At 42.9% G+C, this 23,656-nt stretch overlaps 1 protein-coding gene and 1 pseudogene across 4 annotated transcripts; one reads left to right on the forward strand and one right to left on the reverse strand.

Moving 5' to 3' along the window:
- The first annotated feature begins 5,113 nt into the window (after positions 1–5,113).
- On the forward strand, positions 5,114–9,998 carry LOC127774229 (uncharacterized; annotated as a pseudogene).
- Positions 9,999–11,900: 1,902 nt separating this feature from the next.
- Positions 11,901–22,658, reverse strand: LOC127773839 (uncharacterized). 4 transcript variants are annotated; one of them, XM_052300028.1, is made up of 7 exons: positions 20,933–22,651; positions 20,302–20,357; positions 19,910–20,185; positions 19,432–19,668; positions 19,179–19,298; positions 18,928–19,056; positions 11,901–13,157 (listed from the first exon to the last, which is right to left on the reverse strand). In XM_052300028.1, exons 1-7 carry the CDS (start codon positions 22,545–22,547, stop codon positions 12,942–12,944), a joined length of 2,649 nt encoding a protein of 882 aa, XP_052155988.1. In that variant the 5' UTR covers positions 22,548–22,651; the 3' UTR covers positions 11,901–12,941. The 4 variants fall into 4 exon arrangements, 3 of the variants coding, with proteins under 3 accessions (XP_052155988.1, XP_052155990.1, XP_052155989.1); XM_052300030.1 differs by having other exon boundaries at positions 13,045–13,184; positions 20,933–22,649; XM_052300029.1 differs by lacking the exon at positions 11,901–13,157 and adding an exon at positions 18,097–18,480 and having other exon boundaries at positions 20,933–22,644.
- Between the last annotated feature and the right edge of the window lie 998 nt (positions 22,659–23,656).

Below are 23,656 nucleotides of genomic sequence, written 5' to 3' on the forward strand. Positions count from 1 at the left end.
CTTTGCTACGGTGTATTAAAACTAAAAATATTTGTTTTTAACCGAATTTTTTTTACACTGCTTTGGTACTTTTGCTCGCTAGAAAAAGTCTCAAATGATAGAGGGAAATATAGCTCATAATAAATTATTGTTCAATAGTGCGTTGCTACGGAGTAATTTCAATCAAAATCACAATAAATATTTTTAGATTTAATTTGTGATATGAGTCCTTTTAGAGTAAGGCATTCTTGATATAAATTTGCCAATAAACAACATGTTTATTTCAACATCAACTAAGGTTTTATCGCAATTAAAAAAAGACTAACTTACTCTTGTTGGGTAATTGTATTTTGTCAGGTAATTTTTATTTTTAGTTTTTCTATGAAAATTAGATTGGAGATATATTTGAGAGAGACAAAGTGGACTTGTTGCTTTAAAAAAAAGACTAACCATACCAAAGGTGGCCCAACAACTCAATCGCACGCTGTTAGTGCTTCATGTGCTGCGTGCGGCCCAGTAGTGCTGCAGCGCAGAGATGGAGGCCAGCTCGATGCGGAATTGATCCGAGCCACTCGTTTTGATGGACGGTTCGGATCGGTTCAGAATCCATTAAAACGGCCGGTACCAAAACCCTAACCTTATTTCAGTTTTTCCTCTCCTAACTCCCGATCCTCTCAGGCTGAAATGGTGATGACGCACCACGATGGATGAAATCTGATTGTTACCTTTAAGGCCCCCTTCTAAACTCCAACTCTAAACTTCAACTTTTTTGTTTTTCGTTAACACGTTTCCAAACTACTAAACGGTGTATTTTTTGAAAAATAATATATAAAAGTTTTTTAAAAATTCAAAGGAACCCAATTTTCAAATTTATAATAATTAATAATTAATTAATCATGTATTAATTGCTTGCTCTGCCTTTTTTTTAAAAAAAATTGCCCATACGAGCGTGACGGTGGACACGAGCGGAGAGCGAGAGAGCGGCGCACCTCGTTACTTCCGCCCGCCTCTTTTTTCTCTTCTCCGCCCGCCCCTATCTCCTTCTCATCCGGCGACTCCTTCCCCCTCCCCTCACCCTCTACGCACGCCGTCCCCCTCCCCCTCCCATGGCTCCTTCCCAGCACCCTCTTCCTCCGTCCCCTCCCCCTCCATGGCTCCTTCCCCATGGCCAGCAGCACCCTCTTCCTCTCCGTCTCCTGTGTGGTGGTAGCGGTGCCCTCCCCTCTGCCGGATCCAGTGGGAGGGGAGGCAGCGGCGGCCCGGTTTCCCGGAGGGACGGGAGGGGAGGCGGCGGTGAGATGGTGGTGGCCCGGTGTCCGGATACAGCGGGAGGGGAGGGGAGGCGGTGGCAGCCCGGTGTCCCAGCGGCGGCGGTGCCCTCCCCTCCGCCGGATCCAGTGGGAGGCGGCCGCCACCCTTCGCCGGATCCAGCGGGAGGCGGCTACGGTTCGGCAGCGGCGGCGGCACCCTCCCCTTCCGGTTTGGTTTTTTTATTTGTGTTCTTGTAGTAGTGTTTTTTCTAGGAGTTGGATAAAATTTGTGTGTATATGTTTCAGTTTTCCCTCTCCTATTCAATTTGTATGATGGAATTCCGGATGGGATTTTGGTTGTGTGTATATGTTTCAGTTTTCCCTGTCCGATTCAATTTGTATGATGGAATTCTGGATGGGATTTTGGGGGCGGACGATTGGGGGGGGGGGGGGGCACGGACGAAAAAACAGTGCACAGACGAGGTGACGATTGGAAAAAATTACGAATCTTTTAATTAGTTAAGACTAGAAAAAATACCCGTGCGTTGCAACGAGTGAAGCTATTTTAATCTTATTATTGTTCACTGTGAAATTCATTGTGAGAATTCGCTTGGATATATATTTGTCTAGAAAATCATGTCAAGTTAGCATGCGAGTTTTTTTAAATAGATTTCTTATACGTTATGTATTTCCAAAAGCAAAAGAACTTAAAACCCGATTCAAATACGGATATGTATTTTCAAAAGCGAACGACCTTAAAAACCGACTCAAATACGGATGACATACCAAAAGTACCAGCAAAAATATCTTCAATTTTTATATTTTTCATTTAATTACATGATATGCCATTGAGCTACCCCTTCCTATCCCCTCTCCTCCCGTTCTCTCTCCTTCTCATCTTCCTCCCCATCCTCCTCCCGACGGCCATCCTCCTCCCGACGACAGCGGGCTGTGATGGTGGTGGTGTTGACAAGCGGCGCGCGGGTGGCGGCGTCGACAGGCGGCGGCGGCGAGTTTGCGGCGCCGCACGGGCAGAGCGGCGGTGTTTGCATCGGCGATGGCAGGTGATGGCGGTGGGCGGGTCGTGTCGGCGGCGGTGGGCAGTGGCTAGGGCAGCAGGACGACAGCCTCGGCAGGTGGTGGCATCGATAGGCATGACCCAGGCGGTGGCTACGGCGGCTGCGGCGGCTACGGCGGCTGCGGCGGCAACAGCAGGGCAACGCAAGAGTGGCGGCGGCTCGCGGGCTGACCGGCGGCGGCAACGGCAAAGGCGATGCCATTCAGGTGTTCGACGAAATGGCTACAAGGCACGTGGTGGCGTGGAGCTGATAAATCTAGCCAAATATTTTTTTTCCCAGCTCAGCTTTTATAGGAGCCAGCTCCCACTGGAGTTGGAGTTTAGGGCCTGTTTGGCACAGCTCCAGCTCCAGCTCCACCTCTCCTAGAGCTGGAGCTCAGCCAAACAGTTTCAACTCCACCTAAAATAGGAGTGGTGCTGGGTGGAGCTCTCTCACAAAATAAACTAGATAGGTGGAGCTGGATTTAGGCAGCTCCACAACTCCACTCCAGACCCATATCCTGTAGCTAAATTTAAGAATTGGAGCTCTACCAAACAGGCCCTAGAGTTGGGAGTTGGAGTTTGTAGCTCTACCAAATGCGGCCTGAGAACACATATATATACTTGCTGTCAAAGGAATACCAATCGATGACCAATGGATATGGGGTGTTGTTGACAGGTTTTTTTCCTTATCCGATCCACAACTTCTTCCTAGGTCGTAGCTAGCTCTATCCTTGATTCTCGTCATCCTCCATACCACTTCACAATCACCATTGTCATTGTCGACATAAGGTGCCTCCACCCTTGCTACACAACTAGGGGGCACTGCCCAATGGCCAACTAGTTTTCTACATGATCTTTCATTGACAAAGATATATAGGTTGGAATATTCAATGCATATTTAGAAAAATAAAATTAAAATCTGATCACTCTTGTTTTTTGAGAACAGATCACTCTTGTCGAAAAGTTAATTCTGAGGGAGCTAGCTGCAGGGAGTGCTGCGGCAATTATTGTATTTCTCTGTTCTAGCCAACTACTTCAATAGATGTTATATCTTTTTTTTTTTGTTCCTGTATGAACCTTGGGCTTTCTTTCATAAAGATGGATCACGGGAATTTCGGTGAAAAAAATTGATCTTATGCATTCTACCTTCGTTGAGAAAAGTTTTGGGAGGGGATAAGTGAATATATGTGAGATAAGGAGATAGATGTGTCGATCTATAATTTCCAATCAGACATGTGACCCACTATCAGTATTCCTTTAGAAACAACAAAAGTAACATATGTTGTTAATTAGCGACGAGCTTGACTAATTAAAATATATTCCATCCGTCCCAAAATAAATCAACTTCAAACCTTGTCTCAACATAAATCAACCGTTACCTGTTTACTTACTTTCAGTCCACGAATCGAAAAGTATCATCCGTTCAATACCAACCGCCTATCCACCCACCAATATTATTTACATGAGTCAATATGATTTACCGGTAGCGCTATTCCGAGCGCTAGAGCACGGAATATTGTTCCGAGCACCGCACATCGCGTCTAGAGTCCGCAAAAACTGGTATTCAGTTGCCCACGTTCGATCTGTGTAGATTAGTTCTATTTAAATTTGGGGTAAATCAATTACAGATCCGTAAAATCGGTGGTCGGTTGAAAATAATCATTGTAATTGGTTTATCTCTGTTTCCAATCGAGGTAGTTATGATATGGTGTGCAACAAACTGAGACCAAATCTTGTAGTAATCGAATTACTGTCGATGTAAATGAAAATTGATGGTGCATGTGTCTGTAGTAATTGGATTAACGACAACCATGCTTGGTGAAACCTTGTAGTAATCGAGTTACTGTCGACATAAATGAAAATTGATGGTGCATGTGCTTGTAGTAGTTGGATTATGAACAACATTGGTTGATCAAATCTTGTAGTATTCGTATTACTGTCGATATAAATGAAAATTGATGGTGCATTAACTTGTAGTAATTGCATTATTGCTAGCCTTGGTTGATGATTTCTTATAGTGAGTGCATCAAGCAAGAAAAAAAAAGGAAAAATAAATAAGGAGGGAGTTACTGGGGTCTAATTAGTTTACCTCAAATAATACGTGAATAAATTTTTTACTTATACATTGAATCGATGCATCCTAAATCACAGGACAAAAAATAAAGATTTTACATGCACATCATAGTAAAAGCACAAGAATAAAAATTTCACACACACACACAGAGCAATACACGCCATCCCCAGTTCCTCGTGATGGCTTATTGGAGTTTCTGTCCTGCTAGAGAGAGCAAGAAGACAAAGCGGCGGAGATGCAGGCTGGAGCCGAGGCAGCACCAAGTCTGGCCGCTGCGACCTCGGTAGGAGTTGGATCTGGCGACGAAGCCAAAGATGGAGGTCGCTGTTGTTTTTGTCACCGCCTCATTGTCATAAACTGAGCAACGACAGAGGTGATGAAACAAATCACAGTTTCTTGCCGATGTTACCAAATCGATTGACCATCACAAACAGGATCTCCGCCATGTAAGGGAGAATAAAGAAGCACACCAAGATGAGTGCTCAACCCAATCGAAGTCAGACTGCATAGAATCAAAAAGGATAAAGAATTTAATTAATCATAGATTGTATACAATTCTTGCAAGAAATCAAGAATCTCATTAGGAATTGCTGAGAGAACTCACCGTCCCCACGACGTCCACCTCGTTCGCCATGGCCAGACGTCTCTTCGGCATTGATCTGAAGCAGATGTTACGGCAGCGAGGCCTGAAGTAGTGCCTTCACCTCAAGCACCGCCATCAACCGCCGGCCACCGCCATCAACCGCTACGATGTCGTCGTCCTCCTCCATGGTGCGTCGCCGATCTGTGGGCTGGGATGGTGGATCGATTCAGATCCGGAAAAAAAGGAAAAAAATAAAGTGGGGGTGAGAGTGGTTGGTTGGGTACAGAAAAAATAGAAATACTATAACACTTTATAATTTAATACGGGGCGAGTATTAGGTTACCGGCAAATAGGTGAACATTGAGCTGGCCAATAGCAATCTGCGACTAGCTTTTCAACTCATTTAATTTGGACGCAGACTGAGCAAGACGACAACCCAGCGTACAATGTACGTAGAGCACTCCATGGTACACAACATGGCCTGGCCTGGGCTCTTTCATGGTACGACGTGGTTTCCAGTAGCAGCCAAGATAAAATCATAGTGTCACATGTCATGCGAACCTCGTGAAATGGACAGGTACTGAAAGATGGATCACATTCTGATTTCTGAGCTCGAACACACACACATACAGCGGGCGCCCACTGCAAAAAGAAAAGGAAAAAAAATGTTTCTTCCTACATGCGCATATACTTCTCCAAAAAAAACAAATTAGATGTGACATATTACAGTACAATAAATATAAATATGATATATTTTACTACGACGAATATGAACAAATTAATGTATTAGGTAAGGCTTTTATGAACAATGGGGAGTACATGTAAGGTTTGTCGTACTCATACATCTAAAATTTGGAGTATATGGTGTAGCATATCAATAATATAGCAAGTGGCTAAGGCTTTGTCGTTTTTTGTTTGTTGATTTTGAGCCGTATCTGTGGTTTCTGAATTTTCTTTTTCAGACTTCCCTAGTCCTAATCTATCATTTTCTTCTGTCATAAAAATATGTCCAATGCTATTACTACTGTCAACCGTTGGATTTATGTGGTGCGCATGAGTCCCTTTTAAAACCAGGGCGGCCACTAATTTTCATTACATAGAAGACGCAAGCGTGCACACGTCATTGTGCACGCACATCACAAAACACATTCACAGGAGATCCTCTTAACACTACTCAAACAGATAAAAGCTAATGAAAATCCCTGAAGTCATTAAATTTCTATTAGAAATATCCACATGTATGTAATATATATTATAAACACTACATAATTTAGATGTGATTTATTGAATCATAGAGGTGCTATGGACATGTTTGGCACTGCTCCAGCTCCAGATTCAACTCTCTTAGAGCTGGAGCCTAGCCAAACAGTTTCAGCTCCACCTAAAATAGGAGCGGAGCTGTGTCGAGCGCACTCCCAAAATGAACTAGAGAGGTAGAGCTGGGTTTAGCGGATCCAGAAAGAAATAGTAGAGGGGTCTAAACAAACTAGATAAAGCTACAATCCTCCCTCCCATCCATGTATGGTAAAAAAAAATTAGCAGAAACTTCGTGGGGGCTCTCATGGTCTTTCACGTCGTCGTCCCTATGCTGGATCCACCCCTGTTTAGGCATCTCCATAACTCCACTCCAAACTCAACTTCTAAAGTTAAATTTAGAAGTTAAAGCTCTACCTAACAGGTCCTATAAATCCACTACCACACATTTTATGCTTTTCTCGTGCGGGCCATTTATTAGGTCAATTTAGGTGAATATTAATTAAGACCGACTAACAGGGCTAAATTGATTACAACTAATTAACGTAAACAGCCCTAGCTAGCTAGCTTGATTTTTCCCTAATATTAGTGAAGATTCTCTTTAATACTGCTATAACAATAGCCACAAACATGTGGGTTTATGGATCAATATATAGCCATACTTGTAAAGATTCTCTTTAATACTGCTACAACAATAGCCGCTAAAATGTACTCCCTTTGACTTAAGTGACATCACCTAGTGCAATAAATCTGGACAACCTTATATCCAGATTTATTGTTATAGGTTATAGGTTATAGGTCATAGGTTATGTCAAATCAACACGTAATTAAGTTGCTTTTTATTGGATGAATGTAGTAGATGTGTGGATTGATATAGATGTAGCTCTTCTGTAAAATTACTCGTACAATTACAATGACCGATATATAGCGCACTCCATATATATATACATACATACATACATATATATATATATATATATATATATATATATATATATATATATATATATATATATATATATATACATACATATATATATATATATATACATACATACATATATATATATATGGGGTATTTAGATACAGGGGTGCAAAATTTTAGCGTGTCATATCAGGTATTATATAGGGTGTCGCATAGGATGTTTGGACACTAATAAAAAAACTAATTACAGAATTGATCCGTCAGTAAACAGCGAGACGGATTTATTAAGCCTAATTAATCCGTTATTAGCAAATGTTTACTGTAGCACCACATTGTCAAATCATGGAGCAATTAGGCTTAAAAGATTCGTCTCGTAAATTAGACACAATCTATATAATTAGTAATTGTTTTAGCCTATATTTAATATTTTATATAGGTGTTCAAACGTTCGATGTGAGCTCGAGGTAAAATTTTTTCGCACTAATCGATCTCTCGCATTGGTAAAATTAGTGCTTACATGCATTAACTAAGATGACCTCGAAGTATCCGCCTCTCGCATACTTTCGACTGATCGATTCTGCTTGCTGTGCTGTCCTGCGCGCTAGTTAATGCATGTAGGAGTACGTAGCATCGTCTTTTCACACTAATCGATCTCCTCGTTCTGCTTTTGTCTGGTTTGGAGACAAGAGTTTGCTATCTACACGTGCGTACCATGCATGTATATTTTCTCGGATTCTCATTTCGCTACGTTACAAGTTTGTCGTCCATCACCTTCTGCAGCTATAGATGCATTTATATGTATGTATGTACATGCACGAAAGCTGTGATTGTACTGGCCTATACTCTGTTTAGATCGATGCGACGGGCAATATTTTGCTACAAGATCGACTCCCACTTGATTTTTGGCTGATACACAACCGCCGGTCTCTATTCTGGACTAAATTTGAAATTTGGAACTTCCAACTTTAAGTGTTCAGATTCAACTTCTTATTACATGAGAGACGTACATAAACCATTTACACTCATGCCACACATGACTTTAACAGCAGGTGTTGTTTGGCAAGTGACTTAATTACCTTATCAATCCACAGACAAAGTTGTGGATTGCCTAACAAATTAAACGTCAGCGCATCTTAGCTTTGATTAAAAAGTACGTTGGGCTACTGACAAGCAGGATCATATAGCTGAAAAGTATGGTGAGTCATCATTAATGACATATGACCAAACAAATAAAGTAATGCATGCATGTTGAGGCTAGCTAGGAATCAAACAACCCCCAAGACCCTAGTGATGCTAGTTTCCACACAGGGATTTATAAGAACATGGGGTGCGTTTAGTTCACATTAAAATTGAAAATTTGGTTGAAATGGAACGATGTGACGGAAAAGTTAAAAGTTATGTGTAGAAAAGTTTTGATGTGATGAAAAAATTAGAAGTTTAAAGAAAAATTTTGCAACTAAACACGGCCCAGTTTCTTTCGTTTGTAATGTAAATAGTTTTTCTTAACGAACCGGCACTGGGAGAATGGTAATTTAATTGAATAGAGAAGAACAAAAACAATGTACAAGTAAAACTAAAATTTACACAAGAAAACTAACGTAAAAGCTCAACAAGATATTTTTGCTCCTGCTAGGGTCCAGATTTTTGCCTCTTCTTTGATCCTTGCAATCAAAGCTATCGCTGATAGTTCCTTGTGCTGAAAAACTCATTGATTTCTTTCATTTCAGATTTTTCATACAGTGAGAAGGATTGGCGTGTGCGCTCCCTTTGGGTAAGCTTTTTGAGGTGGCCAAGCCTTTATGGTAAGTTGTTTCTAAAGAGTTGTACTGGGATACTCCCTCCATTCTATAATATAAGGCAAAATTTGCTATGGGACATTAAAAAACGTGTAATTAGCTAGGAGACACCGCAAAAATGCTTATTTGCTAACTAGTAATTAGCTGCTGGACACCCGCGGGATTATTTTACTATATCTGGAGAAATTGGAGAGAGAAAAAATCATTAAAGACAAGTTTGCCCTTGGCTCAAAGGAATCCAAACGTGGGCCCCACATCGCTGGTGGCTTCTCCGAGTTCGAGTCCAACCTGCAGCTGCTGGCCGGCAGCGAGATTCATCGCCCCGCGCAGCCTCTTCAACTGCGGCAGAAGCGTGCCGCCGCCACCGGAGTTCTAGTACCACGAAGTCGCGCTGTCATTCCCCATGTCCCTCGTCGCCAACACCCACCTCAGATGCAAAACCAAAATCATCTTGTTCTTGATGGTGATTTAATTCTTGCTCAATTACTGATCAGTAAGTAATTCTTGGTTAATTATTAATTTCCGTGTGCAGGTCGCGAGCTGAGATGCTGCTACAAGGCCAACGTGGACAGCTTCAGCGCGACGGACTTCCACCGTCATTGGTTGCACGACCACCGCCGCTGGGTCATGCCGTCATGTTCGGCAGGTTCAGCCCACAGGGGTACCGAAGCACGGACGACTACTACGACACACTCGACGCCTTCCTCTTCTACTGGCCGGACACGGACACGGACGCCGCAGCGACGGCGGCGGTGGTGCTGCCAAAGGTGGGCGGGAGCGGGGCGGCGCTGTTCGACTACGCACGGACCGCAGTTCGGCGCCGACGGGCTGCTCATCGGGCCGCCGCTGATCGCTGTGATGGGGGTGTTCACGGGGCCCGACTCCAGCACCGGCGTCAGCGACCTCCGCAGCACGCGGTCACATTTCGGGCTGTCATACGCGAAGCGCTCCACCGTCTTCATCTACAACTCGGCGACGTTCCGGTGGACCAAGGTGCCCGCGCAACGCCGCCCCAACCGAGGTGCCCGCACTGGCGCGCGCCTCGCTGCGCCGGTCACCGGCGCTCCCTCGGGCTAAAGAAAGAAAGAATGAGAGAGAGAATAATAAGGAAGTAGGAGTAGAGAAGGATTGAGAAAAAATAAAAAGAAAAAAAATTCAAAGGGTAGAATCGTACTTACAAAGCTGTTTCTCTCTCCAATTTCTCCGGATATAATAAAATAATCCAGCGGGTGTCCAACAGCTAATTACCAGTTTTTTTTGTGTCCTGTAGCAAATAAGCGTTTTTGCGATGTCTCCCAGCTAATTACACGTTTTTTGGATGTCTCACGGCAAATTTTGCCATAATATAAGGCACAACTACTTTTCAGGGTTGTTCCATAATATAAGGCATACATACATGTATGCCATTAACTAACACTTCTCCACTAAAATATTATTATTTAAATTCTCCACCATTAAGATCTCTAATTTTATTGGGTGATAATTTATTAGATTAATCCAAACTATGAGGTGATAATAATTATTTCTTGGTCTTTAAATTAAGGGTGGTTGTGCCTTATATTTTGAAATATAATAGTGCCAAATTACTACAAACTTAGGGAGTACAAAGTGATTCCATTAGGTAAAACTACTGGATCATCACGGATTCAAAACCAAGCATCATCAAGTTTAGGCGGCGCTTACCAGGTTCAAAATTCTGAAACGAATTTCGGTCTTATCGGACCCCATGATATTATTTTGGCAATATTTTATTTAAAATTTTGGAAATTTTGGTATATTAGCACTCTTCTGATACAAACGCCAAAAACAAAAGATTGAACCCTGACGCTTTACCTCAACGATTTTCAATGGCCAAACCAGGAATGAACAGCCTTGGTAGCTGGATAATCGGATACTATATATATATATATATATATATATATATATATATTGTCCTCGTCCTAAAATACAAAAAATACTTTGCTTATATAATTTTATATGCACATTTTTATAAAATGTGAGTACTAGTATTTACTGTGGATATGTACTAATTAATTATGGCAGCGTCACATGGACGCAAAATCTGTCTGGTGGGTGCACGAACCCAGCCCGGGACATGGCGATACGGCCACAGTTCTCTCGAGCAGTAGACGCACGCGCGTCGCGCTCCCAGCCATCGAGGCTACTGCTACTGCACCCTGCTGCTGCCCTTTTGGAAGGGCCCCGGCCGGTGCGGCACCGGTTAACTGTTGAGGACACTGTGCCGCCATCCTACGATGTCGTACGTTGGTCGCGCGCCGCCCGTTGTTAAACCCTCTTCTCCGATCCAGTTCCCGTCCTACGATGAACAGCGTTTAGGAATTCTTTTTGGACGGGAGCCAACGCGAACGAGACAAGGGGGGAGCTATGATTATCTTTGGGGCGGCTAGCTGTGGGGATTCGAATCCCCTGGGCCTCCATGTTGCGCAGGTACATTTGTCGTCGGGTTAGAAACCAATTGCGCATAATTTGTGTTTTGGAGCACGCTGGATGTTTTTGCTGAACTCGAAAGACTGAAAATGATGTTTAGCGGCTAATATATTATAAACTGGGACTAGAATCAGTGTTTTTGAAAGACCATATTTTTGTCGCGGCCAGGAAAATATTCTGACCGGAGAAATTAATGTGGACGATGGTTGCATAAACCCCGGAAACTCTGGCCCGAAGAAGCTGATAAACTCGCTAATCATCTTGGTCGCTTGGAAATATGGAAGGAGAGGAATGCTCACGTCTTCCAGCACATCGCCACCACACCCCTTGTCTCAGTAGCGAAAATAAAGGAGAAGGCCAGACCATCGTTTCTGCTTGAGGCAAGGAAAGCTTAGAGATTTCTTACTAACGCAAGCCCTGCTAGTGCTTGTGGCAGCGGCCTTTATAATTTGTCTCTTTACTCTAATGAAAAGAGATATCCCTCCTGTCTCATTTGAAAATAAACAAAGATATTCTGACGTAAAAGCTTATGGTCACGTACAAACTGTGATAACAATTTTTTTTACATAATGATCACCAATCTCAATTAGTAGCGAGCTTGACCACAGAACTAGAAGGGTTGAATCAGGTGCCAATTTTCCTTTAGAAGCAGTTGTAGTCTAATCTCTACGATTATCTAAGGACTTTTGAGGAGTTCGGTAGCATGGAAGCTCTACCCCTACCCTTAACATGATGATAGACATCCAAAGATGCTCACAAGGATACAAAAGTTTGGACCCCAAAAGAAAAAAAAAAAAGGATACAAACATGATAGTGAGGTCATTTTTCTTTCTTCTTGACCCCAACCACGCATACCTCCATTTGACTCCATCTCAATTTCTTGTGTGCTGTTGATCCAAGTCTAGCACTTATGCTGATGGCCTAGATAAAGTGGTTTACTTATGCACCTAAGCCTCTTTGTACTACGACCGAAGGAGGCGGTAAGGAGGCGGCAAGCTACATCAAACAATTTGGAGTAGCACATTGTCGAGGGCCATTGGAGGGAACGTAGCAGCACTAAAAACCGTTGCATAAACTATTGGGCTCAAAAGGGGAGGGGAGCGAACAGAAAACTAAAAGATGCCACCTCATTCGATAGGCTTCGATATAATGCCACTCTCCCAATATTATGCACTTTAAAATGTCACTCTCAACATTGACTTCATATTATTTGTTGAGGTTTTTAAGTCCATTTTAATATATTTTCACCTTTTCCACAACTAGGATACGTGAAATGATCAACCTACCCCTCCCCAATCCCTTGTGGAATTAGATTGGTTGGGTCCAACAAGAGCAACACATATATAGCCCATCTCTCTCTCTCTCTCTCTCTCTCTCTCCACGTCCAAATTTTTCTCTAGTGGTGCGTGGTGGCTCTCTCTCTCTCTCTCCCGGTGGCGAGCAATGACCACCAACCCTAGATGGTCGTGATAGTTAACCAATACGAAAAACAAGGAAGGAAATCAATTATCATGACCCTTCTTTTCTTCCCCCGAGGTCCCCTCATTTCTCCATCAAGACCAGTGATAACAATCAGAAGATGTGTACGATATGGAGGTGGAGCAGAAAGTGTAGCAGAGGACCGATGAAGACAACCCTTATTGTCGACAAGCGTGTCATTGCTGCCAAGGCCATTCTCCATCTACATTGCTTGAACATTGGTTGCCACCATCTCCCCCTTAGTGCTTGCCATCTCTGCAGCAACCCCTCTAGCCTTTGCTCGCAGATGTTGCAACCATATATAGGGACCTTCAACCATTTTCATAATCATTTTTTCTAGGAAACGAAATTGAAAACAATAAAGCTAGAAATGAAAACGGTATCGAAAAACCAGAAACTAGACTATACATGTGTATCGATCGAAAACTAGTAATAAATGTCGGAAACATTGAACTACAGAATCTCACATTTAACTTTGCATAAATAATATGATGAAATAAATTCAAGGTTACACCATGTAAATTACAAGTTTTTTTTTCCATTTTAACCTTGTCCTCAAGTTAGGCTTTGGTTGATGAATTGATGGGTCTGTAAACTATGGGTCAAATAAAGAAATGGATCATAAATATTACTGTATTCAAAAATAAGATAATTACTGCAGTATAAAAAATGACAATTACCGTAAGAATACGATAAAATTCAGAAACAAATAACCATTTTCACATTGCTCAGCTGGTAAAAATATCAGAAACAAGCGTCGATCAGTCTGAAATTTCCGTGACCATTTTTACCCCTATCTCTAATTGAGAACGCAGAAAAAGACGAGTAGACACCAGGATCTGATTCCGGCTACGGATGGCCCAGGTTAGGCCGAGCAGACTTGTCTCGCTTGCAAGTTGCAAATGTTGCTATTTATATTGGTCCAGTTGAAACCACTCTAAGGATCGTGGCCCGCGGCTTACCTTATTTGCCTAAGCATAGATATCCTGTAAAGCTATTTCAGATCTTCACAGAAACATATATGAACCGGTTGCTTTCTTTTGTGTAATGATGATGAACCGGATTCGTTTGCTCTATCATTGCAATGTGAAGGCACAGTGGCGATCACTCTTGTATCCAAAATATCAGTTAAGATGATTTGCTACCTTGTTCATCTCTACCATTACCAGTATCTTATTTTACTATAAAGTTGATGAACATTACCTCCTAAACTTCAACATACAAGTGTGCCACATCATCATCACCCACTAATAATTATTATCTAAAATATTTTAAATATCATGTAAACATAACATATCATTTACAATTTTGTTATATTTTTAGAACTCAATATGCAAGCAATGTAAAATCATTATCTCCGCATCATTTCACATTATTTAAACATATACATCTACCATTTCTATAGTGTATAACATATATTCATTCACATATCCCACAGTAAAGCGCGGGATATCAACTAGTTCTTAAGACGAAAAAGCGAAGCAAGGTGACCCATTTGGGCAACCTCAACATTCGTGGCCCACCCCTCGATTTTATATGGTTTTGAACAAAAGACACACACATGGGACGTAAAAGTGTAGACGTTTGTGACGCTCTAGCCCATCGCGGTACTTAGATGTTAAAGCGATGACAAAGGCAATGCTTTAAGAAGCATGAAGGTTATATAATATGTATATCTATATTATTAGAACTCACTTAGTGTAGTTATTGCTATAAAGAAGCCACCAAAAAAGACCACATCACCACTTACGGTTGAAACAATTTGATGATGCTTAAACAATTCAAATTAGCACATGATCTTTCTAGCTAGCATAAGCATTCTTTTCTATGGGATTAGTCTTATTAGATCAATATATTGCAATTTTACACTGCACTATACACACAAATATCCCACAACAGCACCTGGAGTGTCATTTAGTAGAGCATCTCCCGAAGAAGCCCTATATATAACTCCTAACAGTCAACCTTAAGGATTTTAAGGGCCTCTTTGTTTAGGCTTAGGCTTTTTGCCTTGTGCTTTTAAGTCAGCGATTTATAAGCCAATGGATTTAAAGTTTTAAGTTTAATGGTGGAGTCATACCTCTACCACACATAAGCCAAAAAATTTTTTCTCCATCCTATCTTTTGGCTTAATAGTGTAAGAGTGGCTTATGACTTTAAAAAAGTCAAACAAAAAAGTTATCTTTGTTTAGGCTTAGACTTTTCGGCTCATAAGCTGGCATATAAGCCGAAACAAAAAAGGCCGAAGGTGCCAAACCACCTCCAACAGGATGCCAAAACTACTCCCTATATTTATCAAACACCAAAAGCATCCATCTTCCCTAATTATAGGGAGTGCCCTTGGTTCAAAAAAGAGATGATGATTAGGGTTCATCTATCAGTGAAATAGGATAGAGAGTGAGATATAGGGAGCCCATCAGATAGTGAAGCTACACAGAGAGAATCTTTGGAATAAGGACATAGGGAGTGAGTTTTTGGATATAAGAGCATGACCAACAAATAGCTAAAATATATCCTTAAAATTTTGCTTTTATGATTCCTAATAAAATTTTTGGGTGTGAATAGATTCCTCCCTCGAAAAAGATCTAAAATTTAGCTCCCTATAGTAAAAAGTGGGTCTACCTACCAACAGAAAAATAAATGGATATCGCCTCTCCACCTCCTCCTGCTGATCACTCACCTGCCAGGGCAATCCCTCGCCTCTCCACCTCCTCCTGCTAATCGCTCACCTGCCAGGGCGATCCCTCTCCGCATGTAGCTCTCTCTGCATGTCCGCCGACATGCCCCCTTACTAGTGGAGAGTGACAAGAACAGGGAATGAGGTTCCAATATTTAGGAAGCTAAATAGTAAAAAAAAAAAAACCCTAAGTTTTGGGATTAGAAGTCATGTTGGGCATATGTTGGTGATTCTTTAAGTGCCTTCCAATCTCGAAATTTTAGTTTTTTTTAGAAAATAAAATTGCCTCCAACAATCACCTAGTTAGTTTCCCAACGCGTTGAGGATCACTCTACAGGAGAGGGAGGGATCGCACATGAGAGGTGGGGAGCGATTTCTATTTGACAAATTCTGCTACTGGACATCCAAATTTTGTGTAATTTGCTAGTAGACATCGCAAAAACATGTTACGGCTGGAAGACACCATAAAAAACTGATAATTTGTTGGATAACACTTTCAACTCAATTGGAGAGAGAAATTCTTAAAAAGACGAGAATGCCCCTGGAGCCAAAAGCTTCTGAACTGAGGTTAAAGTGAATATGAAATATGATGCATGCTAACGATGTACTTAGGGCAATTACAAATTTAGAGCTACATAAATTTTCACCTAACGTCATGTTTGAAGCACGTGGTCCTAAGGTGTTTTCAACGTTTCTTAAGAATTCATCTCTAAAAAAATTGAGCCAAAAGTGTCATCAAAGCAAATTACATTTTTTTAGCACCTTTCAGTCGTAATATGTTTTTGCGATGTCTACTGATAAATTACACAAATTTTGAGTGTCATGTAGCCAAAATTACCCTTTTATTTATGTTAGTAGTTTAATTTTTAGATATTTCTTAGAGAGAAATTTATTTACACCTAAAACTTTTTTTAAGAATCATAAAGGCAGAATTTTGGAGATATTGTTTTTGGGCATGAGTTGGTGATGCTCTAAGTGATCCGAGCATCATTACGTCCTACAAAAAGGCATTATGCTGAAGTATAATAATCGAGCTCCAACAATACAACACAGATCAGAAAGCAGCGCACCGCTTACTACGGTTATCACAAAGCAGCACTGCTTAAGGGAATATATGGAAAATTCACAGTGGCTCTCGATCATTTCCCACTTGCCAAGAAGCTTTCGCCAGTGCTACTCCCGCAAGCTAATTGGCACTTTTACTCTGAATTATTGACCATTAAATTCTATCCTGCAACTTACTAACTACCAATGGGCGCGCGACTGAGACGAAGGATAGATGCTTTGGCATGACCGACCGTCCATGTCTCCCGCAAATCCCTCTCAGCATCGATCAGCGTCGGCCACTGGTACCGCCGACGGGGGCCATCATCGTGGCAAAGATGAAGTAGCAGCAGGCTACGTTGATGCAGAAAGGCGTGGACTCTAGTGATGAACTTCTAATGAGGATTTTTCGAGCTGTACATGTCGTCGGTTGCATCACCCGAGGCAATAGAGGACAGAGACAACGGTGACGTTACCATCTACCCATCCATGCAGGCTAGTGCCAGAAGCATATGGAGTTGGCGATGGTGGGGGCTGGGGAGTGATGGTATCAGATGTTGGAGGTTAGCTCAGGTGGATGCCGGCGGCCGGCGGGGTCTTCACCGTGGAGGTTGGCTAGGAAAGGACAGTGGCTGCAGCCTGCAGCGTCGGCGGCTCACCGACGAACTCGCCTGGCCTTGCCGCAGCTGTGGGGAAGGGATATGGAAGGGAGGGGAGAAAGAGGGTCGACCAGCTCGGTTCGCCTCGGCTTGTTAACTTTACCAAGCTAAAAGCCTAACTCGGCTCATTAATGAGCTATTATCTCTTCTTTTAAAAAGTCTACCAAATTATCATACGTTAACATAAAAAAAACACTATATCGTAAAGAACTCACTAAATACTAGTTTGGATGTAATTAAATGACTAAATACTAGTCAATAAGCACCAAGTATAAAAAGATATCATGACCTTCTGTACTATCAAGCTAAATGAATAGCTCATGAGCTAACAAGCTAAAAACCTAGCTCGGCTCGGCTCATTGTACTACAAGTTTGAGCTTATCCAAGCCATAAGCTTGAAGCTTTTCTTTCCACCCCCAGGGGAGAAGAATAGTAGGGCAATATGGGAATAAGGGCCCCTTTGACTCGCAGGGTTGAAAAAACAGAGAAATTGGAAAAACACATGATTCTGATAGAAATTAGAGTGTAAAACAGAGGATTGCAAAACACAGTAAAAACACAAGAAGGATCGTTTGATTGTACAGCAGGAAAAACGCATGAATCGAATGAGAGAGATAGACTCAAAGGAAATTTTTCAAGAGGTTGGAACTCTTGATAAGTTTCCTCCAAAATCCACATACAATGTGTCATTCCATAGAAATTTCATAGGATTTGAAAAGCTTCAATCCTTTTTAATCAAATGGCCAAATAGGAAAATTTTCTATAGGATTTAAATCCTATGAAATTCCTATATAAATCCTTTGATTTAAAGGGGCCCTAGAAGTGTGTCGTATTCAGCAAAAATAAATAAAAAAATAACATAGGCAAAAGCGAGAAATGTTCAATTTACTAGAGTGGCAAGTGATCAAGAATCACTATGAGGTTATCAATTTTCTTGAAGTAAAATGGGATTGAAGAACAAATTCCATGATTTTTCTAGTAGAAGAAACAAATTGATATGAGCTACGACTTCGATGGTTTCTATATGATACTACTGTTACAAAAAACCTTACCCTATTGTGCAGTTGCACTCAAACTTTACCATACAGGTTTATCATCATTCACCAAAAGCAGCATTCAAATTCTAATTACATGGTCCTATCAGTCTTTCGTTATCAATTCGACTATACAGTGTGCTATTCACAATATATACAAGATGGAGTGACAAATGATTAATAATCCTGATTTAGAGTTAAGATGCCTTGTAGAAAACCTGGTAAAATATGAACCTGCATTAGCTTTTAGTGGTTTAAGTACAGTCTATGTTTATTTAATTCTTGTGTAATAGAGTCAGATAAAGGATGAAGTCTTCCACGTAGAAACATGAATTGTGAGGGGGAGATGTGTCAATATTATCACTGAGCATTTCTTTTCTAGGAACCAACCCCTTGGGTTATTTTGACAGGTTGGATGAGAAATAAAAAGAGCTGTTTCCCCAGAGGACAAATTATACTAGCTAGCATGGTACAGGGGTAATAATTGTGGGTAATTGGCGGGTGGCGATTCTAGCAACAAAAGGTATTGCAAGACAATAAGTTATTTAACCAAAGATAAATTAAGGTAGAACTATAATCCCAAACATCATCACATAAACGGAACTCAGAAGTTGTCTACAAGCTTACTAATAAAGTAGACAACAAACAAAAAGAGGTATACATACCTTAATCTCCCTGTTAGAAAGTCCAACTATCAGCCTTCCATCCCAGTACAGTATTGAAGTTATAATTGAATCACAAGTAAAGGTAGCAACATCTCTGATTTCCACCTCTGAATCATCTTCCAATAACTCCTAACATAATTAACCCAAGAAAAATGCAAGGTAATCAATACATGTTAGATATAGAGCACTTATGTTTTAGAAAATGCATGCTTATGTTTTATAGTTCATATGAACAAAGCAACTAAACAGACCTGAATATTTACAACTTTATCCCATCCACCAGCATAGAGCCACTTGTCATTCAATTTAGCAGCATATATAGCACCGTTTTGAAGTTTCTCTGACTTTACTAGGACATCATCCTTCCAGATCTGATTGACAAAAATAAAAATGCCATGATTTAGCTTACGCACAAACCACATTGACTGCAATTAAAATTATAACACAACGTGACCAGAATATACACATTTCACATCATAAGTCATGATTGAGGTATAGGGAAACCTTCAAACAGCCATTTTCATATGATGCAACAACAAAATCGAGTTCTGTTGAAATTGACAGCACAGGAGTAATGCTTCCTGGTGTACCATCTTCCAGTACAGACAGCGGGCTGTGATCAGTGAGCCACCATGATCTAATAGAACCATCCCAACTTCCACTGTAAAGAATACCACAGGCAACCGCAAGGCAAGAAACAGTTGATTTGTGACCTGTCATTGTGCAGCGTAGTGAATAATCCTGAAAAAGGGGGATAGAGAATTAACTTCACATAACATGCCAAAATTAAGATAAATGGATATGAACCCCTTAACCATATGAATGACCAAATCAGACTTGTTATCAAGATAATAGGAGGGAAACATTCTGGAATCAACTTCCAAGGCAAACTGTACTCTAATGTTAAATTTTAGTCCAAACACCAACATTATTATAATCCCTGTATGCTAATTAATAAAGCAAATTGGATTAGCATCTTTACCTCTAGAGACCAAGCCTTAATAGATTTGTCTCTACTACCAGTGTAAAGATAACCAGTTCCAGAAACAGCCAAACAGTGAACACCTCGATAAATCCAATCATTACTTTCATACCACTTATTCAATGGTTCATTACTGAGTGAAGGATCAACACACCAGACAAATATTCCGCTACCACTGTCTCCACTTATACAAAGTGACTGATTATCATTGTCAACAACAACAATTGCTGTGATTTTGTGTTCATGGCCCTTCAAACTTTGTTTATGAGAGAAGTCCTGTAGAAAGAACCCAAGGACCAATAGAAGTCAGGAAAATGAGCCACGGAAAACTAAAGAGGAGATAGAAATGATACTAACAGAACTGACAAGAAAGAGAAGAGGAGAGAAGATACCTGCAGTGACCATACATTGATTGTCTTGTCGTAAGAAGAGCTAAACAAAAAGCCTCCTGCAGTCAATGAAGATCTATTATTGGGAAGTCCTTGAGTGGCAGTTCTTGTTAAGGGCATAACATTAAAAATATCCACTAGCATAATAAGATGTGTCATGACCATAGAATAACACCACAGATGAAAGAATCGGATACTCTAGCAAGGACGCCAACAATGAAATCAAAAATCTAGTGCAAACTAACGGTTACCTGCAAGATTTCAAAACATTTACTTAACATCAAATTAACATAAAAACCTCCAAGTTATAATTTATGTTACCTTCATTGACAAGTTTGACATGAGAAACCTATGATAAATGATAAACTAGAATGAAATGAAACAAAACGAAAACAGAGTTATTCAAAATCTTCTCCTTTTTGCATGTTCATATGTATCTCATAACACACTTTAATGTTGAACATGAAATTGTCAAAGGATCTAAACACTAGGTAGATGACATTAATATTTCGTTTTAAAACTATCCAGATAGCAATGGTGTCCAAATCAATAGTTTCAATGTAGAACCTAGTTGCTGGTTTGCACTATATATGCCTTAAATAATTAAAGTTGTAAATACTCCAATATGTTATACCTCCAATGGCTAATCCCGTGATACAGTCACGGTGAGCAAGCAGAGTTGAAGAATTGTACAGTCCACATTTTGGCCCATCCATTCCAGCTGCACCAACTTCTTCGTTGTTTATAATACCACCACTGCTTGCATCATCTGGAGTTGAATGTTTGTCATCCAAATCCTGAGAAAGATGCATTGTATCATCTGACTCAACAGCACCAAGGTTAGAGCAAATTGAGGACAACTCCCCAAGGAGCAAACACATAAAACTCTTTCGAGCTGCAAGATCAACATTAGGAATCAAAGCTTCAATGTCGGAATTCATCAATGAGCCGTTAATACATTTCCAGACATCAGCAATTTCTGGACGGCCTTCTGGATCATAGTTCAAACATGACACTATGGTTGCAGACCATGGTTCCATATGTGTGCCAACCAATGAAGCATCAACCTTCGTAAGCACTTCATTCTTCCAATCATCGTATGACCCCTCAGTACTCCATCCTGCTGCAAGCTGCTCATCCCCAGTTACAAGTGCCACCAATAAACAACCAAGCAACCAAGCATCTGAACTAGGTCCTAACAAGCCACTGAAATCATGATCCTTTATCTGCAACTTGTCATGCACCACCTCTGCCACCTCAGGAGCCATGAAGGCCTTGGACTTGGATGAGCAAACCCCTACCCGAACCCCGTGGCACAAGGCCAAAACCTGATTCAGGTCGAGCAGGCAGTGTCCAAAGCGATCGAGGCAGAAGCATCCTAGCCCTATGCACCCCAGTACCAGCCCCTCTCCGTGTAATCCCATGAACGCTTCACAGACCTCCATTCCGACATTTCTGATCAGAGCCACCGTCTCCTCTCGTCGGCTCCTCTCCTCCAACAAGCAGGAGACTCCGCGGGAATGCCGCTCGGAGAGCAGCCACAGCGGAGCCGCCTCGGGGCCCATCCAGAAGCCGTAAACCCTGCAAACCCGCCGCGCCAACCGCGACGAGACGGCCACCAAATCGATCACTTCATCCCTCGCCGCGGCGCTCAGCGCATCGATCGCGGCGGCCACCCGCGCCGCGTGGCTGGGCCGGTAGTACAACGGGGACTCCTGCTTGGCGGCGGCGGCGGGGGTTTCGATCGGGAGGAGGCTTACGGGGTGGCCACGCGGGCAGAACCACGGGGCGCCGAGGTCGGAAGCGAAGGACCCGATGGCGAGGCCCGCGGCGGGAGCGGGCGAGTGGAGCGGCGAAGCGGACTCCGGGAGGACGGCGTGGCGGAAGCGGGAGAGGAGACGCGAGTGGTCCGCGTGGAGCGGGACATGAGGAGGCGGCGGCGCCGCGACGGCGGTGCGAGAACGAGAGGGGTTTGGGGGCGAGGGGAGGAGGGAGATGAGGGCGAGGTTTTTGGGGAGGGAGGAGGGCCCGAGAGCGCGGGAGAAAGGGACGCACTGGGAGCAGAGAGGGCAGCGGAGCGAGGCGGCGGAGGCGGAGGCCGGCGGGAGGGAGGCGATGCAGGGGCCGCAGAGGGAGTGGCCGCACGGGAGGACCCGCGGCGCGGCGGAGGCGGCGTCGAAGGGGGAGAGGCACACCGGGCACTCGGGAGGCTCCGCGTCCGGCGGTGGCGATGCGGTGCCCGCCGCCATGGCCGCCTCTTATGCTCGGCCGGGGAGCTCGCCGGCGTCGGGGACTCGTTGGTTTTGACTATACGGCCGGCGGAGCACGGGAAGGAGCAACTCGCCAAGTGGGCCGAGGAAGGGAGGTTGACTTGTGATGTGTGGGCCAACATGGTAGCGAGAGGAGAGAACACCAAGCGCAGCAAAAAAAAAAAAAGTTCACAAGCTGTCCCTCGACTCTACGTCGAGTCTCTTTGAGGTCCCTAATCTCTAACTAGGTCCATAAATCTTCACCCCTAAATTATACAAAATCATGTAATTTAGGTCCATAGCAGTATAGATCTCTGGTTTCGCTGACGTGGCATCCAAGTCAGCAAAATAAAAAATAAAAAATATATATGGGACCCACATATAAGTGATAAGAAAAAAAGTGGGATCCACACATCTCTTTTTCTTCTCTTTTCTTCTCTTTCATCTCTTCTCTTCTTCAGAGTTCAAAGAGGGAAGCCGGCGGGCAGTCGGCGGGACTGGGAGGCCAGTGGCAGGTGAGCACGCCAGTGGTCAGTGGGTGGCGGGCGGAGCAGCGGTGGGCTGCGGGCAGAGCGAACAGCTGGTGGAGCAGCGGCAAGCGAGCGCAGCGGCGGGCCTAGTAGCGAGGGGCGAGCGTGGCGGCAAACCACATCTCCAAGAATCGCCATAAGCCGCGGCTGTCTGCTGTAGGTGCGGCGTGGTGCACGGCCACCCCAACCGCAACGTCCCCACCACCGGAGCTTCTACCGATGACCGAAGAACTCTGTCACTTGTACCGCCATGACGGGCGTGGGGAGCTATCACAGCGGATGTCCGAGACGAGCTTCTGGAGCGCGTCCTCATTGTGGTCCTCCCGAAGTCGAGGTCCGTCTCAGCCTCCATGAACGCTCGAGGCGGGACGCGAGCTAGGCAAAGTGGAAGACAGTGGATGGGACAGGGAGCTCCCCTGTTCTCGGCCGCCGCCACCGCCGTGCCCCGCAGGTGGTCGACGATGCTAGGAATGGCATCACCAGCGAGAGAAGGGGAATTGGCAAAGGAGGAGATGGTTTCTTGGTCGCCGTCTACCTCCGGCGCACGCAGGCTGGGTGAGCTCGGACGAGCTCGACGGT

Source organism: Oryza glaberrima, chromosome 5 (assembly GCF_000147395.1).
Source record: "Oryza glaberrima chromosome 5, OglaRS2, whole genome shotgun sequence".
In the NCBI taxonomy this organism is placed as follows: domain Eukaryota; kingdom Viridiplantae; phylum Streptophyta; class Magnoliopsida; order Poales; family Poaceae; genus Oryza; species Oryza glaberrima.

Excerpts from the sequence above, each read along its gene's own strand:
- LOC127773839 (XM_052300028.1), bottom strand. The coding sequence starts at position 22,547 with ATGGCGGCGGGCACCGCATCGCCACCGCCGGACGCGGAGCCTCCCGAG. Across the intron at positions 20,186-20,301 it reads TCAATGTATGGTCACTGCAG|GACTTCTCTCATAAACAAAG; the intron begins GTATCTTCTCTC and ends TTCTTTCTACAG. Across the intron at positions 13,158-18,927 it reads TTTCTAACAGGGAGATTAAG|GTCCCTATATATGGTTGCAA; the intron begins GTATGTATACCT and ends AAATGGTTGAAG.